General features: G+C 38.1%; 1 protein-coding gene and 1 pseudogene across 2 annotated transcripts; one reads left to right on the forward strand and one right to left on the reverse strand.

The window, feature by feature from the left end:
- Window positions 1-18426, reverse strand: LOC113042623 (multidrug resistance-associated protein 1-like). Of its 2 annotated transcripts, XM_026201607.1 has the most exons (32): window positions 18244-18426; window positions 16101-16277; window positions 15848-15973; window positions 15485-15622; window positions 14653-14778; window positions 14502-14563; window positions 14107-14238; window positions 13779-14006; window positions 13245-13422; window positions 12732-12893; window positions 12535-12627; window positions 12239-12442; window positions 11992-12138; window positions 11705-11792; window positions 11380-11449; window positions 10528-10654; window positions 8705-8881; window positions 8370-8537; window positions 7759-7945; window positions 7527-7568; window positions 5804-5852; window positions 5519-5660; window positions 5230-5437; window positions 3669-3979; window positions 3308-3507; window positions 3090-3216; window positions 2910-3011; window positions 2269-2415; window positions 1963-2121; window positions 1612-1778; window positions 1329-1523; window positions 1-1192 (listed from the first exon to the last, which is right to left on the reverse strand). In XM_026201607.1, exons 1-32 carry the CDS (start codon window positions 18289-18291, stop codon window positions 1084-1086), a joined length of 4596 nt encoding a protein of 1531 aa, XP_026057392.1. In that variant the 5' UTR covers window positions 18292-18426; the 3' UTR covers window positions 1-1083. The 2 variants fall into 2 exon arrangements, with proteins under 2 accessions (XP_026057392.1, XP_026057400.1); XM_026201615.1 differs by lacking the exon at window positions 7527-7568 and having other exon boundaries at window positions 1084-1192.
- The window catches only part of LOC113043129 (guanine nucleotide-binding protein subunit alpha-13-like), a 14586-nt pseudogene continuing 12383 nt past the window's right edge, over window positions 18401-20603 (forward strand).

The raw sequence follows: 20603 nt of genomic DNA on the forward strand, positions 1-20603 counted from the left end.
GCTCTTTACAAAAATTTATTCATATTTACCCTGTACACATACAAATTATTTATGAAACTAAGCACACTTAAAACTAGTGCATGTATACAAATATCAAATAATATCTTTGATTACATACAATTCATATAAATATATAACAAATTAGATCTTTTTTTTATTAGTCAGTTTAAAAAAAAAAAAGTATTTAAAATAATATCACTCCCACCAAACCTGAAATATAAACCTTAGTTTGACCTTTTTCTACAGAACAATAAGTGCTTTCATCATTTTTGGTGAAATAATCACTGAGAAATAATAGTAAACAAAGATCATGAATCAAACACGCCAACTAAATACATTACCAATGAAAACAGAAGGTCATTGTAGACTCCACTGCATGGTATTGGTAAGATGAGGCTTAAGTTGCCATTAGTGGGAGATACCCAGTAATAAATATGTTATAGTTATATGATAAAATAAATTATGCAAAAAAAGAAATATTGTAACAGATTTTAAACTTTAAATAAGGATTAAATGAGAGAAAACAATGGCTTTCTAGAGATGAAATTCTCCTTTGGGAACTTTTTTGATAATAAGGATACCTTCAAACATTAACTTTGGCTTGGGATGAAGCAGCTGATGCTCGTGGAGGGATTTTCCCAGCAGCTGTTTGGTCCGTATACAACTTATCACTACATCAGTGGTAGAATGCACAGAGAAATTTCGTTCTTTACTCTTTCAAGTGAAGCAATGATACAAATAGAATTGTTCTCATTACTAACAATCAACCCCATCAGGAAAGTGCGGCTTAGCGGTAAAGTGAGACGTCTTCCAAATGAAAACAGACAACAAAAACAGCCTTGAAGAAATAAAACTAGTTTAAAACATCCCGAATGTTGGCATTAAACAACCTTCAAAGCAGCATTTGCAGTGAAAACTAGAATGTGACTGAAAACCGAAGGCTACAGTAGCTGAGGATGGAGTGGTGTCATGTTCACACTATGAGTGTGAGCTCCAGAAGCTCACAGAAGAGTCCATGTCACACAAGGTCCACTCTCCATGGGCTCTACCCAGTGATATGTCCCTCTTCAACCCCTCTACTTATCAGACCAAACCTGAGTCTTTGGCCATCTTGTAGAAAATTCCCTTCTTGGCAATTAAATTGGACGGAGAATCAAATTCTGCCATCTGTCCTTTATCGAGAACCAGCACCCTTTCAAGAGAAAATGTAAGAAATATTTAGTGCTACATAAACATTTTAGAAATATTATTATATAACAATTATAATACAGGGTTGGTGTAGTTTTTATATTTTATTATTATTTATAACTCTTTTAAGTTTCTTTAACCTTGTGTAGTCCATGATGGTGTTGAGACGGTGTGCGATGGTCAGAACGGTGCAGTCCTCAAACTGAGTTCGGATAGTGGACTGAATCAGATCGTCCGTCTCCAGGTCTACAGCTGCAGTGGCTTCATCCAAAACCAGAATCTTGGTCTTCCTGAGGAGAGCTCGAGCCAAGCAAACCAGCTGCCGCTGACCCAAACTGAAACCCAGAATATATCCAGTCAGAAACAGTCATATTAGATTGGGGTCAAATGAAGAATAACCATTGTTGAGAAGGTGTTTTTTACCTGAGATTCTCTCCTCCCTCTGAACACTCATGGTTGAGTTTGTCAGAAAGGCCAGACACAAAGTTCTTGAGATGTGCGAGTTCCAGAGCTCTCCAGACCTCCTCATCAGTGTAGCCATCAAAGGGGTCCAGATTCATACGCAAGGAACCAGAGAACAGCACTGGATCCTGTGACAGAGGAAAAGGGGTTTAGAAATACAAAAGAAAAACTAAAACGGCTCAATTCTCATTGGCAAGTTAACTGAAGAAATGAAATCATTCTGAGAGGAAAACATCAATTTGAAAACTTTAATAGTGATATCCTCATTTGAGTGACTTGAAATGAACGTTTAGGTGTATTTAAGTCCAGTGCCTGAGGAATGATTGTGATTCTGGATCGTAGCTCGTGCAGGCCAAGCTCAGCAATGTTGACTCCATCGACACGGATCTCCCCTTGAGACGCTTCGATGATGCGGAAGAGCCCTAATGTCAAAGAGGACTTTCCTGCTCCTGTCCTACCCACAATTCCCACCTAAGAAAAACACACACACACACACATACATGATTAACTCTGCATGTTTATGAGGACATTTTAGGTGAATAGATATCTAAATGAGCACTGTTTATTGATGAAGTCAAAGCTTGAACTGATTCTGAATATTGTGATGGCTCTACGCACCTTTTCTCCTCCCTCAATGTTGACTGAGATATCAGAAATAGCAAGCTCTAAGTCCTCTCTGTATCTCAAGCCAAAGTTGTGGATTTCAATATGACCAGCGGTCGGCCAGCCAGCAGGCAGAGTTGAGTGCTCCGACCTCCATTCAGCCTGTAAACAGAGACATTAATGCAGCATAGACCAATCACATCTCAATAATCCATCTTTAACACGGAAACCAGAAATACACAAGTTTAACCTGGACTACTTTCAGGAAGTTGACATGATATAGTTCATCTAATACTATTTTAAATCACAACTTTTGAATTATAGTGTAATGAATCAAATATTTATGAAGTGTATGCAATCAGTTTCATTTTTTTAATCATTTAAAAAATTCATGTCACAACGATAGTCAAGAAAAAAAAAAGTTAACTGGACATAGTAAAAAAAAAACATCTACAAAACAAAAACAAAACACTTGAAAAATGTGAAAAATTGACCCATTACAAGATCTCACACAAACACTTAACTTTCATAAATTTCTAAATAATCATAGTAAATTTTTTCCCAGAAACTAGTTCCACATCTTGTGGACATACACTATGCAGAACTCTACACAAGTACAGAATGAACAAACACAATCTGCCTGCTGGTGCACTGACCTCTTTCTCTGTGTCTCCATATTCCTTCACCTTCTCCACTGCCACTATGTTAGTTTCCAGCTCAGAGGACATCCGCACCAGCCAGTTCAGAGATGCTGTGACCTGTGAGAGAAATGAGAACTAGTAAGGACTTGAGTGGACATCTGGTCTGTATCTCATCGTTTTAGAAGATAAACTGACCTGCAGCGCATAGGAGATGGACAGCCCCATGATACCTGGACTCAGACTGTCCCTGGCCATCACTGCAAAAAGGGCTGCAAATGTCACAATACAGTTTCCCACAAACTCTAACCTCACTGCCAACCATCTGCAGGACACAGAGGCACAAAGACACACACAAATCATCAGCTTTCCAAAAACCAAAACACTAATGCATGTGAGGTGCTGAGAGTTCTCACCGGTTGGCTACAATGCTGGGGAAATAAGCTTTTTGGTTGTGGTCCACTCTGCCGTCACTCTCTCTGATGAAGCGTTGCTGCTCTCCAAATGCTCTGATCACACTGGTTCCCAGCAGTGTCTCGTTGAAGTGTGTGTAGACAGGAGAGCGACTCACAGACTCCAGTCGTTTCAGCTGCCGAGAGGACGCCACGTAAAAACGCTGACAGAAATGAAAAGACAAATGTTAGAGTAGAACCCAGCAAATGATTACACTTACATTGAAGTTTTAGATCTCAAATATTTTCTATCTAAATGTTATTTAGCCTAGAGAATTGCTAGCCTTTCCTAACATGCAGCCGCAAGGTAAAACAACTGGCTGACCTGTACAAAGAAGTAGAACAGGCCCAGCGGCGGGATGATGATGGCTACCAGTGGTGTGGCAATGAGGATGACAGCACATGAGCCCAGCACATTAAACATGGAGCCCATGAACATTTTTATGATGCTAGGGATGACCGAGTCAATGGTGTCCGTCTCTTTGGCAAAGCGGTTGACCAGATTGCCACTGGGTGTGCGTTCGAAGAAAGACATGGGAGATCTCAGGACGTTGTAGAGCATCGTCTGGTGCAGGTAGCGGGAGGCTAAGATCCCACCAACCGACACCGACACAGAATAGCAGAACACTGCAATACCTATCAGAGAGAAAACGAAAAAAGAAAAAACTAGCTTCAAAATCAAAATGGCTTCTGGACAAATAAGCTAATTAATAATAATAATAATAATATAAAATAAATAAATAGACATATTAATAACAAATATTAAGTTAAAAAAATAAAAATGCATTGCATTAAAATTATTTCAAGTGGCTGCAATTGAACATGTTTGTTTTTTTATTATTAAAAATACTATTTCACTTTAAAGAGTTTAATACTAAGACAATATCATCATTATTAATTGGAAGGTATAGTTCATAAAAACATATTTTTTAAATAAATAAATATATATATTGAAAGGTGAGTATTTGTTGATATGATCACAATAAGGAAAAAATATTCTATCTAAATATTGTCAAAATTTTTACGATATTCGATATATATCTTGATATGTTAACATTTGCTTTTAAATAATAAAAAAAACATGATTTTCTTTTGGCCATTAAAAACAAACAAACAAAAACAGCTAATTTAAGCAGCTAAATAAAAAATCTAGACCAAGTGATCACTTAGTGCTTCTAATTAAATTAACACATTTAGGTCTACCTGAAGTAGTGCAAAACAAGTACAGAAAAGTACATTTCTGTCAACTTTTTAGTGCATGCAATTCACAATTCACAAGTTTTTTAGCTAAGAACACAAGTCTGTCAACTGTCTGTAGTTTTAAGAGAAGCTCTGTGGCATGAAACTATGTTCCCAGTGACACTTAAAACCCTCTTAGATGGGCAGCTAGTTGCTGAAGGACATAGATATTTCTTATATAGAAATATATATAAAGGAACACCAAAGACTTTTGCACTCAATCTGTCTATATTATGAAAACTGGTAAATATAACAGTGAAACAAACAAGGGGCAGAAAATGTCTCCTTGTAACAGCGAAGCTCTGATTCTAGTTATCTGGCAACCGCTCTCATGAAAGCTCTCGTAGTAGAGGTGCATAGGAGCAGTCTGCAGTTACAGGTTCCTTTTTTGGATGTTCGGCATGTCCTTTTAGGAAAGTATGCTTGAATTTGAAATATTCGATATTCAAATTTTACATCGTCGTCAAAATTATTCAGATATTATCGCTAATATTCAATATATTGTCCAGCCCTACACCAAAATGAAAAAAAAATTATTAATTAGAAGTTCCAACTAACAGTGACCATATAACTAAAAACTTTTTTACATTTATATAAAAGTTGTCATATTAAAAACATATATAAGAAATCCCACACAACAATCTGACCTTGTGAGATTCCAAGGGCTCCATACACCCCTAAACGCATCTCTCTGTTGGGCTGGGTGTTGTTGATAACAGGGTCATCTGTCCAGAGACTGAGCCAGTAGTTTGAGCCCAGAGAGGACAGATGATGACAGAAGAACAGAAAGATACTGAAGATGGACAGGGGCAAGCCGATAGCCTTCATGTACTCCCAAAACACAGACAGCTTCACCTGCAAAACAAACAACATTCACTAAATAAAAAAAAAAGTAACATCCTCTAACATCCTGACACAGAGACAGCTGACTCGTACCCTGCCAGTGTTGGCCTTGTCGGCCTCAGTTAGTCGAGCAGCATCTGCAGATTTGGTCTTCTTTGCGGCCGCAACATCATTAGGTTCAGTTTGCTGTGGGGTTTTACCTGTGCCTGCTGTATTAAGAGAATTCAGACTCTGCCTACAGGACACAGAGATAGAGTAAATAATGTCAAAATACTGTTAGTACATGACTTAAATGATTCATCACGCTGCAAAAGGTCGGGACACAGTGTTAATTCAGGACAAAGAAATAATTCAGAAAAGCTATTAGGTATCTCTTACCCCAACATGGCAGGACCTCCATTCTCAAGTCCTTTCCGTGGAACTGCTTCTATAGATTAAAAAATATGTACTAAATCAGACAGAATTCTTCCTGCATGCTTCATGCTTTTCCACATCCATACTTGTACCAATGACTTTTTAAACTATTCAGAGTTAAAGAAGACAAGCTTTCTCATTATTATCTAGAAGTCATGACATCCGAAAACACCTTCGCAACACAATAGTTTTGCAGCAAATGTTGTAATCAAGCATTGACTAAAACACCGGGATGCACTTGAGTACAAACATGTCTATATATAACATGGCAATAAAAGGCCATCATAATTAGCTTCTAAGCAACCACACCTCTCAGGCCTGCTGATATGTCAGTCAGCAAAACTTGTTTAGGCTCAGAGGCGAAGGTTAGAAGAATCACCAGCAGGCTGCCCAGCACCTCACACACACGAGGAGCTGACACAGCCACAAGACTGGGGAAGGCCAAATGTTGAAACCATTTACAGTACAGTGCAATGTGTAACATGTAAATCTAAGGTTTGTGAGCTGTAGTCCAATGGCAACGTAGTGGGAAAGTACAAAAAAAACCTCAAATATTTCAGGCCTCAGACTTGGGCCCATATTTATCAATTACACTCAAGAACGCTGCTAAGAATTGACTTAAGTGTAAAAAAAATTCTTGGCTCAAAGCTGTGCTTAAAAGTTAGTTATCAAGCATCTTAAACAACTTAAGTGAAGTGTAGGATTAAATCTTAAATGTCAGACTTAGAGTTGCCATAAACAGGATTTTGGATGACGAAATACGCATGGAACAATCACTGAATAGATTTACTTATTTAAGAATATTCTCAGATAAATTCACATTGAATGGTTAAATTCCTAATAGGAGTTTACATTCAATGTACATTTGACAATAAAGAATTTTAAAGAAAATACATTATGGTAAGGAAACGAATCGTCATCCCAACCTTCAATTTAGGGTTGCGCTGGTAGACGATAGTATTGTGTATCGGTGATAGTAAGAGACATCGCCTGTTGCTAGTTTGAGAGCAAGACGATTATTATGATTATTATTATCCGTCAAAAATATAGGCACATGTCTTTAGTGATTATGTGCGGAGAAACTTCAGAAACTTGTCGGGGCGCCATGATCAGCTTTGGTGGCCGTGTCGGAGCCATAACGCGCCGCAGACATGTTCAGTGTAAATAAGGGGTAAGAGATCTATTCATGATACAGTGTAGGTATCTTCAGCGATTATAACGGGAGTGTTTTTAAAGAACATACAATACCCGCATTAGACTTAAGTCATTTATGACGTTCTTTGATAATGTAAATATTCTTTGCTTGTTTCTGTTTGAATAACTGAGGAAATGTAACCGTTTATTAACTGCTTGTTGTCAAACATGTCAAGAAACTCTTCTGAAAGATTTGCGCACGTACATCTCTGTCTCCTCAGTGCCATCTGAAGCCCCCTCTCCTAAACTCCTAACCACTTGAGAGATCTCTCGAGCTGTCTTAAATAACTGGGAGAGTAAGAGTTATTCTTAGCTTTAAGAAATTAGACAACTTGCTTTTACACTTAAGTTTGAAGGTACGAGTACATTTAAAAGCACTCAGCACTCAGATTAAAATGGCACTTTTGAGAAGCTTGATAAATATGGGCCCAGGATAATAAGCCCTATTCTAACATGCAGTACAAGCAGGCCTATTCAGTTTACACCCTCAAACCTTCAGATTTCCCCTTTTCGTCCTCTGCCTCCCCTCCCTCTTCTGAAGAGCCAACAGAGGGGACACAACAAAGAAGAAGAAATGGGGATGAAACACAGATGTACAGACAAAAACGATCACTAGACACAGATTAATTATAAAAAAAAGATCACCCACACAATATGAACAATAGTAATCATTTAGAGGAACTGGCTATTTGAAAGCAGTCCAGATATGAGGAGGCCAGCCTCACCTGCCACTGACTCCTCCACCTCCTCCTGCTCTGTGTTGGAGTAGTTACGCAGAAACTCAGCGAAAGCGCCCTGTCTGCCCAGCAGCTCGGTGTAAGAGCCCATCTCTGTGATTTCTCCATCCACCATCACCAAGATCAGGTCAACCTGGGGCAGGAAGCTCAGCCCGTGTGTCACCAGAACCCGAGTCTGCAAGAGTTCCATGCATGATGTGAAATGCCTATAAGAGATGTATACCGTATTTTCCAGACTATAAGTCTTTTCATAGTTTGGCTGGTCCTGTGACTTGTAGTCAGGTGAGACTTATTTATCAAAATTAATTTGACATGAACCAAGAGAAAACATTACCCTCTACAGCCGCGAGAGGGCGCTCTATGCTGCTCAGTGCTCCTGTAGTCTACCCCTAATAAACATAGAGCGCCCTGTCGCGGCTGGAGACGGTTATGTTTTCTCCTGGTTCTAAATAAATGCGACTTATAGTCTGGTGCGACTTATATATGTTTTTTTCCTCATCATGACGTATTTTTGTACTGATGCGACTTATACTCAGGTGCGACTTATAGTCCGAAAAATACGGTATATATTTGGATAATACATGGCTAAATGGCCTTACCCTGCCCTGTAGCAACCCCTGAGGTCCGATGACCTTCTCAAAGATGTGTTTTCCCACATGAGCGTCCACGGCTGAGAGCGGGTCATCCAGCAGATACACTGCACAGCTGCAGTACACAGCCCTGGCCACACTCACCCGCTGTTTCTGTCCTCCAGACAGATTCACGCCCTAAAATTACAATGTCATATGATAAACCCAACTGACTACTACTATAGATTTAAATAATGTCGGACTGTTGCATTAAAAGCAGCCTGTGACAACATGCAGCTATAACCTTCAATCTATCGTGCTTGGTTAGGACAAACTGTAAGAATCATTCTGAAGGCTTTATTTACCTTCTCGCCAATTTCGGTCAAGTCTCCTCCAGGCAGGACTTCCAGGTCTGGTAGGAGAGCACACGCCTCCACCACCTTCTGGTACCAGCTGTCTTTCGCGTCCCGTCCAAACAAAATGTTGTCTTTGAGAGAGGCGTTTTGGATCCAGGCCTGCTGAGGCACGTAAGCCACAGAGCCCTGAAAAACAGTCAGATACTCAATGTATTTCTTTATCCTCCCATTATTAATGTTTAAGTGCCAATACAAAAATGTATGACATGAAATTAACAGCTTTTCAAAATAAAATAAATCAATTTAAAACATTGATTTTGAGACAGTCAGATGTTATTGATGTGAAAGTCAAACAAGATGCTTTTTGGATAATTTTCAAATCATGTGGAGTTAATGCCACTCAAGGGAATAAACCAAATACTAAAACGTTATTAGATTGTTTTGCTGCTAATATAATACAATTATGTTATATAAAATCTATGGAATATTTTATGAAAAATATTTATATTTAATATATATATTAAATTATACAGTGGGTATAGAAAATAATCACCCCCCCCCTTAAAATAATCACATTTTGTTGCTTTGCAGCCTGTAATGAAGATGGACACAGTTTTTGTTTTATTCAGCTGTATTTACTCAGTGTAACTTATAACATCCAAGTGAAATATAACACCAACAAGTCAGTTGGAAAAAGGATCTCCCCTCCCTAAAAATGACTTGTAAACTCAACTGGGTGTCTCAATGGCACACAAAGCCATTTGACTTTCACCTGTGATCAGGTGTGGTCATTTTGATTAGCTCGGCATGAAAAAAAGCTTTCCGGGAGCATTTCAGTCCTTGGTAGTGCAGCTGAAGCAAACTATCAACTAAGTGTGGCAAGGCACTGTCCAAAAATCTCCGGGATAAAGTTGTAGACAGGCACAAGTCAGGAGATGCTTACAAAAAATGTATTCATTTCAAAGGCTTTATCGATGCCTAGAAGTACAGTTAAGTCTATTATTAAGAAATGGAAGGTATTTGGTACAACACAGACCCTCCCTTGATCAAGACGCCGCTCCAGACTGGATGAAAGAACCAGGAGGAAACTGGTCAGAGATACGCCCAAGAGGCTTACAACAACTCTGAAGCAGTTGCAGGAATTCATTAAAAAAACTGGTGAATTTGTGCATGTGACAACAATATCACAAATTCTTCACAAATTTGGCTTGTATGGGAGGGTTGCAAGAAAAAAAGCCACTCCTCAAGAAAGGCTAATTGCAATCATGCCTAAATGCACCTTGAAGATTCTGAGGCAGATAAAATTGAATTATTTGGCCTAAACACCAAACAATACATCTGTTGGAAATCCAATACAGCTCACCATTCAAATAACTCCATTCCTCCAGTAATATCCTATTATGGGACTGTTTCTCTGCAGCAGGGATTGGAGCACTTGTCAGGGCAGAAGGAAAAATGGATGGGGCAATATACCTTCAAATTCTTGAGAAAAAACTGCTGCCCTCTGCCAGAAAGTTGTCAATGGGAAGAAGGTTTACTTTCCAACATGAAAATGACCCAAAACACACAGCAAAACTGAGCACACCGGTTTCAAAGGGGGGGTGATTATTTTCTATACCCACTGTATTTGATACATAATAAAATATTAAATTATAAAAGAAAAACCAAGTGGGCTAAAATATGTTTGAGCCCCAGTGCATACATAATTTGTTTAACTCAAATACAACAGAGCATTTAATTCAAGAGCCACTGTTTTCACACGGAATCCATTCAGGCAACCTTGCTCTAAACACATACAACATACAACAAAAGCACATAGCTTGTGTCTGTACCTTGATCGAGACAGATCCTTCTTGCTTCTGCATCTCTCCCAGCAAAGCTGAAAGCAGAGAGGATTTCCCTGAACCCACATGCCCTACCACAGCAACAAGCGCCCCTTCAGGAATACGGACATTAATCCTGAAGAGAGAGACATGCTGACACAATGAATAACAAAAAGTTCAAGCAGCATTTGGACAAAGGCGGCATTGTGTCATAAAAGAGTACATTCATTCATTAGGATTTCTTCATTCATTTCATTGTTGATTGAAGATTATGGGCAAATCTTTCAGAAGTGTACTGATATTAACAATGGGATTTACAGTGAACAATAATGCACGTCAAATTACACAGTTCAATGCATGATTTGAAGCAAATGAGATTAGGCTAAGATTGAAAGCAATTCGGCAACCCAAAATCCATGATCCCTCTTATTAAAATCAGTGGAGATTCACCAGATTACATTTCCTCTGATGCTCTCCTGTATCGGGGTTCATGCACGTGTACTTGCCTGTAATGTCCTCAGTATCCTGCTTCACTGGTTCTGCTCTATGTAATCGCAATATTCATGTCAATGCTTTGAATATAATAAGTACATTTGTGTAGAGTACACAGTGTTGGGATTTGATCATGGTTATTAAGCACAGAGCTCAAATGATTGACATGACATTCTATTAATGGTTCTTCAATGTTTTCCAATGAGGGCAGAAACGGTATTAAAAAACTGTAAACTCTGGCATGTATTACCTAGAAAATATTCTTTTGCATTTTTACTGTTGCATGCAACAACCAAAATATTATACAACCAGTATAGTGGAGTATATTATTTGTATAGTTTTGAAGAGCAATTAAGAAAATGGAGTTACCTCTTCAAAGTAGGGGAGTCGTCTTTAGACCAGCTGAAAGCTCCTTCCACAATCCTGATGCTGTCTGGAGCTGAATGAGCAGGAAACAACAACGAAGTCTTTTAAGCAGACATCAAAACACACGGGATGCCTTTAAACGCACCGATCTACTGAACAGCTGCTACTCTCTCATACAATGCTGTTTTATGTCTGTCTGTGGAAAGAGTTTGGAGACTGCCGTGCTTTGTAAGTCAAACATGCACAACATACTAAAAAATACATGCCACAGAATATTGCACATATGTTTTATTGCAGATTTGAACTGCTTGTGGATCACTGGACTCACATGAACTGATGGCTGGCCGCTCCACATTGTCTTCATCCAACTCCTCGTGGGACAGAAACACACGCAGGCGCTTCATAGACACACTGGCCTGAAGGAAGCAATACATTTCACAGTCATACTAAAAAAAAAAATCTGATCACAAGTTCCTGGATTTCAGTGTTAACCATTTGATCCGATCACAAGTGGTCCAAAAACAGTTGAGACAACTTATACCATATTCCAAGGTATAACAAGGTTCACATTCAACGTTTTTTTTTAAAAAGAAACAGAGAGTAAGAGTGTAGTACCTGCACCATGCTGCTGATGACCATGGGCAACATATTAAGAGGGAAGCGCAGGATGTTGAACAAGGCCAGAGAAACAAATGCCTTCTGTGCATCCAGAATATTATGTTCATCAACTAACACATAGACTGCGAACGTGGAGAGGGCAACCTTTGTGAAAGAGACAAGACAATCACAGGGTAGCATCAAAAACAGTGGGCATAATCATGAAAAAGCCTGTGTAGGACTGGAATTCAAAGGCATCTCCTACCAAAAATGGTGCGCAGACCCAAGTAAAGGTGGACACGGCACCAAGGTAAGCAGTCTTTTTAAGCACACGTAATTCACTCTCTCTGATGGCAGACACTTTGTCTTTGAACGCCAGTTCCCATGCGTAGAGTTTAAGCACTTTAATGCCATTCAGCACCTCATTCATAAGCTTGATCCTATTGTCCTTGCTTTTCATTTGGGCAACCTGTAAATGAGAGTGTGTCAGATTAACAAAGATGATCTAATTAATGAAGATTGAGGCAAATAAACCTGCTGAGCAGGAAAAGAGGTTCAAACCTGGTAAGTTTTAGTTTTCATGGCAATGACTGCATTTAGAGGAACCATTAGCACCATCACAGCAACTCCAGCAAGCACAGAAGGTCCCAGATTCTGATAACAAAAGAGCAAGAAATAAATAAATACATCATAACAGGTTTTAGTGATGTGTAATGAAATGAGCACACAAGCCAAGACACCTTTGTGTAGGCACATACCTGCCACAGGAAGTAAAGGGCCAGGATAACCTGCAAAGGTGCTGACCAAATCATGTTGATATAGGTGATGAGGTCCATAAAACGTTGAGCATCTACAGACATCAGATTCACAATCTCTCCGACAGTGGATGTTCGCCGGGCAGCATTGGTAATGACTAAGGCCTTGTCAAAATTAAGGAAAATATTATAAATGTACACTACCATTAAAATACTGGAGTCAGTTATTTTAATATATTTATAAAAAAAAAAAAAAAAAAAAAAAAATTATATATATATATATATATATATATATATATATATATATATATATATATATATATATTTTTTTTTTTTTTTTTTTTTTTTTTATTATTATTATTATTATTTTTAAAGTATGGCATATTCACAATGGCAAATTGCTTCTTGAATCTCTGAGCGCTCTAAATATGAAACCGTAACAAATAACCTCCAAATGCACATAAACACCATATTATACCCTGTTGCAGACATTTTAGCACTAAAGAACCCAATTACTTTTCTGTACACAGCACCAACAATGGCCGTACGTAACCTCATGCCAGTCACAAAGCAAACGTGGAAATATTTCTGCAGAATGAGGGTTTGCACGCAGGTACAAATGAACAGCAGGGTGGTGTAGAAGTAGCCATGCCAATCAGGGGCACTCGAATCATTCACAAACTGGATCAGTAGCCTAAGAAACAAAAGAACAAACTCACAATGAGTACACATTTACATGTCAATCCAACAGCAGAATGCAATTCTTCTGGATTCAAGTGCAAGAAAAATGAGCAAACTGTTTCATGTCACAGTTCGATGGCATAACTTTTCAGCATGCCAAAACTAACTCTTCACTGAAGCTCTTTTGAGAGCCACAGCTGTTGTTTTGACAGAGTGGCCTTCCCACAGAGTTAAAGTCATTTCTAACCACATGACTGTGAAACCACAGAGGGAACCCTTGCACTCTCCCCTAACCCTTTGCACTTTACTACTGCTTCTGAATTCAGCTCAGATGGGAATAATATCTGATTCTGATGTTGTATTAATTACCTGAGAATCTCCGGCCCAACAAACATCAGGATGTCATGAATAATCTTATACAAGGAGCTGACTAGAAAATATGGTCCGAAGGTTCGGCAGAGAGCACAGAAGAGAGAAGGGTCGCCTGTCTTTTGAAGGCTTTTCGCAAGCAAAATCTCTGACTCTTCAATTTGTTGTCCATCCTTCTTTTCTTCCCTTGCTGATCTTTTTGGGGAGTAGAGTGTCTTATCTACTGGCCTAAAACAAAAATCATAACCCAGTCAGAGGATTAGTCCGTTTTGTAGTAAATCCATAAATTTGTCTGTTTGGGGGTGGGGGTTGACTTCTTGCTTCTGACCTTTTGACCTTGTTGCATTCTTGGTCCCAGCGGCGCACCAGCTGTGGCACAACTCTTTGAGACTTGTCCTCTGTGTTGAGCGACCACAGGTCCTTCTCTTCCAGAGGCCTTTTATAACCAGTCACCATCAATCTATGAGGAAAAGAAAGGGACATGCACTAACAAGTAACAACACCCAGCCTGAATACAAGCTTATTCATTAGCAAAACGATGGCTCCTTCAGTACTCTTTCTTGATAGAGATGGTAGAGAGAAGATAGAAATTGACGGGACGAATTGGATCAAGAAATAACATGAGCCAGAATAAAACTTCTAGAGAAGTCAACATTCATGTTGTGCAAAGTTCTATGTTTTAAAAAGAAGAGTGTTGGAAATGCCGTCATTCATTTTGCTCACCCTGTGATCCACCAGAAAGTGATTCTGGACAGGAATGAAGCCCCCGACTCTGGACATGAATTCTGCACAAACACATTCATAGTACTGGCCATCAATTTAACATCCATATAATAAAGCATACCTCTACCTTCTTTAAGTAAAGTACACTAACCGAGTCTCTGACAGCCTGTGAAAAGAGCGGAGGCTGGTCAGACAAGCCGGCCAGGATCAGGGAGATGAGCAGCATGGTGTAATAGATGTAGAAAGTGGTATATTTGAACACATTCACACTGGCAGGCTGAAAGGAAAGACCAAACAACACTTTAAGGGTTTGCTGACATATCAAGCAAACCTGATTTGTTTTTTTTTTATCTGTAATTGATGAAATGTGAGGTTTTATCCGGTTTGTTAAATTTCCCGTATTTCAATAACTATATTGGTTGCTATATTAATGATGTCACAGTCAGCATAATACTGAGAAAGTTTCTTCTGCAGAAACTGAAGAGTAACTATCAGTGTGGGCGAGGGACAGGAAATTTGGCCTCTGCTGCGGCGCAGAACCCACATGGAACGTGAGAGATCACGAGTGACAGTGTCATTTTACACATTCATGCATTGACTGAAAATAAAACTGCTGAATCATGCATTCACTCATACACAATTCTCTATTACACAGTTCACTACACGAGGAAAGGGTGAACAAAAATAAGTGTATTCAGGCAGAGCTCTTTTGCCCAATTTGCGTGCCATTTTATAAACGACGCATTCCGAATGACAAAAACTGTCTGAGACTGAGGTGAATTGCCCCCCAAAAAATCTCATTTGGAATCGCATATGAATATGGATTGGCTCGGTTTTATACAAAATACAGATTACAAAAACAAATAAACAAATCTGAGTCACATACGACTCAAGAAGACATCCGAATCACACTGGAATAAATATATATATATTATTACATGAACTGCAAAATCTGTCAGTTTTAATGCATAAGTCATATTTACCTCATTCAATGCATGCAGGATCTTGGAGCGAAAGGTGACTGTAGCGCACACTATGGTGATCAGCCAAAAATTAAGCATCACCCCTGAGGACTGGACCCCCTTCTTCCGCTCATACTGGATCAAGAACGTAGCCAGCAACTAAAACACATCCAATTACAAAAAATTCTAATTTGTTAAACATCAGGCTAAGAAACAATTTTAGAAACTATAAACAGTAATATATCAGGTAGGATTTGTCCTTGAGGCAGGGGAAGTGGAATACTTTCAATTAATTTGAATATGAAATCAATGCAAACCGAAGAGTAATTTACAAGGAAAATAGTTTAATTCAGCACTTTTCTTTTGTGAAAGAACAGGTCTCACCATTGTAACGCCAAGCATAGTGGGGCTGACTAGGTAGACTGGGGCTACTGTAGCACCATGGCTTCTTTCCCAGAAAGAGTAGAAAACATCTGCCCAGCAGATAAGCCATAGGGTAAACCCAACAGCCTGTTGGAGGAGAGTCACATGATCTTGAAACAACTGTTGACCTTGGCAGAGTTATCAGGAAACACACTACCAAAGCACACTGCTACATTAAAAGCATTGTACGGGAATCCTGTTTGTTAATACTCACTGTTTTAGCTCTGTTGAGGTGGGTCATGCATATGTATCCACGGTCATTTCTTTTGAGGTACAGGATGTATAACGGTGCAAACAGCCAGAGGTAGAGGCAGGGTATCCAAACCAGCACTGTGTTCTGGAAACATGGTGTCAGGTCTGGATTGTGTGTTTGCCAGGTCCGGTTCCAATCCTGAAAACATGAGAGGTCAAAAGGGTATTTCATTTTACTCTGCGTCTCTGGAGATTCTTTGGACGAAACTGAGAAACGAAGTAACAACTGGAGAAGTCACGGAGCACTATGCTGCTTGGCAAAGCACACAAAAGTCATAATGACGTGTGCAAGGAACAAACACTCTTGAGTGGATCTTTCAGAGAACCAAAGTAAAGCGCAATCTTTTCTGTGCAATAAAGCAGAGCAGAGAGTCTTGAGCTTCTTGACATCCAAAACATGCCTTAAAAATGAACTGAACCTTTTCTTACAAAGAAGATCTAATTGTGTTCTCGGTAGGGATCATCTCTTCCAATAATTCTGTTTCTGAGGAGGAATAACAGGTCAATAAACAAAGGAAAAACAGATCAATAAATAAAAGGCTGCTCTGCTAATTTCACCAGACTAGGACATGAAATAGCTTACATTTGAGCTATTAAACTAAAAGCTTTTTTTTAATGACACTAATGATGGGACTCTTGTCAAGAACATCATGTTTCATCCTAAATTCACCATAAGGAAATTATGTTTTGCTAAAAGAAAACTAAGCCTTTTTTAAGACCATTAAGACTTTTTTTTTATTACTGTTACGAGGAAAATCATGAAAAAAAAATATGATAAAAGCGTCACTTGGGAATTATTTTTATCATGGTAGAATTTTAAAAGACTATAATACAAAAAAGATTTGCTGAATGTGCCAAATCAATCCAATGGGAAAAATGGTAAGTAAAACAAAAAAGATACACTTATAGTATTTTAATGAGAATTGAAAACATATACCCATAAAATTCCCAGCAGTTTAATAAGGGGGGAAAATGAAAACATTTAAATGTGTTATTAAATTTTTTTTTTTTTTTAATTAAGATAATAATTGCATATTTAAATGGAAGTACTTCTTGTACCAATTTTATTATTATTATTATCATATAAAAATAAGAGAGCTACTAAATGACTGGGGAAAAGACAAGTAAAAAACGTACTTGTATACCCAATAATATTAATAATATAATGATATGGTACTATATGATTGGGACGATTTCTTCAGTTTTCTTTGTTTTTGTTTTTTTTACATTTTACAATTTTCACATTTGTACATATCCCTATGACTTTAAAACAGTTTTAATAACTTTACAAATCTGGTAATGTTTCATTGCCTTGTATCATTGGCCATACAAAGTCATATTAACAATGTAAATTAAGAAAGTAAAATACTTTCTTGGCATGCAGTCATGTGTGATTCATAATTCAATATTTTGCAGGACAAACTGTCTCAACCTGCCAGGAAACAACTAATACTATTAATCCACTGAGCTGTCAGACCTCGCATAAACTGGAACCCAAATAAACAAAGCTTAATTCTTTGTGACTATATCAAATAATTACCTGAGTTCTCTAGTTGCAAGAAAACTACTTAGCATTAGAGGAATTTGCTTAACAAAAACAAGTCAGAGAAGTTACAAGTCAACTCATCAGCTTCCCACTGAGATAAAGACACATTGAGCAGGTGGTCGTGTTATAAATCAATCTTACATAAGGTGGTTAGACTGTTATAAACAAAAATCAACACTACAGGATCAAAGCCCACAGAGAGTTAACGTTTTAGGCATATGGTAATTAGCTGTATGGCTAACCGGTTAGCCTAGCAACAGTGGCAGCGTCTCAAAACTTGGTGAACTGTCTACCTAGGCATCATTATTTGGCGTTATAGGTCCATTCCAACCCACATGCAGGCGCGAATTTGATGCCTGGTCTGATCGTCAAATGCTCCTATGAAGCCTAAAATAATGTCTAAGATAGGTAAGTTAGGCTGCTCGCTGTGTTATGAGACACAGCCAAGTGTCTGTCTCTATGCTGCGGGAGTACAAGCACAACGGAACTTGACAATCTGTTGAAAACAAAATCTCGTCGGGAAAACGGTTTACGACGAAAGGACTGTTCATTTACTCACCCAAAATGGATCAGAACCATCCAAACTGCAGAAATTGTCAATACCCATTCGCCGCAGGAAGGATTTGTTATCGTATGCTGGGTTTACACTGCCTCCGTTTCATAACCACTGCAATGTGCTGTTGTGTTGTGATGTTGCAGACCAGTGTAGTTGTGGGATGGATGAGCTGAAAAAAAGGGGCGCTGTTACTTTAGCGATTGAGCTGACTTATAACGGTACTCACACACGGCAATATGGCAAGCCGTTTTAATAAAAACGTACTAGTGCTTTTCCTTCAGCTAGTACTCGTTTTTAGCTTCGAGTACGTATTCATTACATTAAAGAAATGCTAGGGGATTTTTGGGTCAGTCTTAATTACAGTTTTAAAACCAGCTCTTTAGAGCCAGTGAGGTTTAACATCATCTTCAGGTGAGAGCAGTTCAGAGAATCAAAGGTTTGAGTATGTTTTATTTTGTCTAACAAATTTGTTTACTGTGCTGTAAGTCATTTTCCTGTATGTTATACACAACAAACAGGGACAAGATGACACTCAGTTAAACGCATGTCGAAATGTCTGATGCCTTGCATGAAATACTTTTTTTTTTGTAAAGATACTGAAATACTTTGAATGATAAAATAAGTTCTTAGAACTGTGCACTGTTGCAATGTATAGGAAAGTTATAAGAAGTTGATAAGAGGCATCTTTCTGATATTTGCTGTCTAATATTTAACTTGGAAGAGGACTTAAGTTAATCTTTAAGTATTAGCTACTAGTTAACCTTTTAGAACAAAAAATATTCTGAACCTATCAAGTAGGCTATATGTGCTTTTTTTAACTTTATCTAAATTAATAGATTAATACTAGCTTACACATAAGCACTAGTAGCATGAAAATAGATACTAGTACATTTTAAGGATTAAACGTTAAAATGGATTGCCATTATAGGACAACTAGGGGTCAAACTACTCAAACTGTGGAAACACTGAAATCAAATCCTAATAAGCTTGTAAAATGAGCATCAACCTAAACTTGATAACTTTTTACAAATGTTTAGAGCTGACTTATTATAAATTAGTTATAAACTATATTAGGTATACTGGCCAGGTGAAACAGAAATAATAAATAATGACTTCAGTCAAGGCATGACAGATTGGCTACAAACAGTCATTTAGTGTTTAAAGACCTTTCACAAAGCTAATCTTTCAGTAGAGAAGCCTTATCATTTGCATTTGCTGTATCATCCAGGCACTCATTTTTTTTTTTTTTGTAATACTGCTCTTAGCATACACAGACACTGCAAAACTAAGAAGTGCTTATCGTAGCATGTATTAGATCTGTTAAATTATATATTGTTTATACATTATAAACATAAATTAAATTTAAAGCATCATAAGTACTATATATTTTGTAGCACTAGTTATATTTATTTTCAGAAAATAAAGCATTTTAAAACAAATTTATTTACTTAATTGTAATTAATTGTAATGTAATTTGTAATGTAATGTAAAGTCAACCAGTGTTGACTTTTTCCACATTTGTCATATTTTAGGTGAACTCTTTAAATGTTTTTTTAAGAATTGCCTGTTTATGCACTGCAGGGTTGTTGAAATATTGCAAAGAACATAGGTTATTTGTACATCCTTGATTTTATTTAACAGTGAACATATTTTATAAGAACAATATACATTTAAAGGACAAAATGACCGTAAAATTGTCCTTGGAAATTCGTCATGAGAATCCTGTACTTAAATACAAAACAGCCATATAATATGTCAGTGGTTTGTGAGAAAGCTTTTACTGAACACATAAGGAATGATCATGGGGACTTTATCATCTTTCAACAGGTTTATAGCCGATTGGTCGACCAAAAAGATGGTGTGGATACCTTCATAAAGGGAAGGTTTTCGGTCAGCCAGCATCAAAGAAGAGACAGGAAATGTGTTATTTTCAAATACTGTACTTTATTGTAGGTCCTCTATGCCCCAACTCTCTCAAACACATTGTTTTCTACAAAGTCCCTCCTTCCGACAAGAGCAGTCTGGTCTGACTGGCCAACTGGCCCAGTGCATTGTGATGGCCGAACACACCCAAGCACTCGTCAGAGTCTTTACTTTGACAAAGAGCTTGTAACACTCATATGATATGTGGTATCATATGACTCATCCACGCCCCCCTTAAAACGCCTTGTTTAAACACACCCCCACATGTCTACATCAATATGTGGGAAGATTTGCATAACGCCGCCCAAATGTTCACGCAAAGAAAGAAGGTGTAACTTTTGTAAGCCATGTTTTTGAGACGCGGTTTCTTTGTGAAAGCGAAAATACTTTGTTTTGGTCTTCAAGAGAGGACACGACTAGAAATCAATAGTTTAGTTGTA

This window comes from Carassius auratus, chromosome 3 (assembly GCF_003368295.1).
Source record: "Carassius auratus strain Wakin chromosome 3, ASM336829v1, whole genome shotgun sequence".
Lineage (NCBI taxonomy): Eukaryota > Metazoa > Chordata > Actinopteri > Cypriniformes > Cyprinidae > Carassius > Carassius auratus.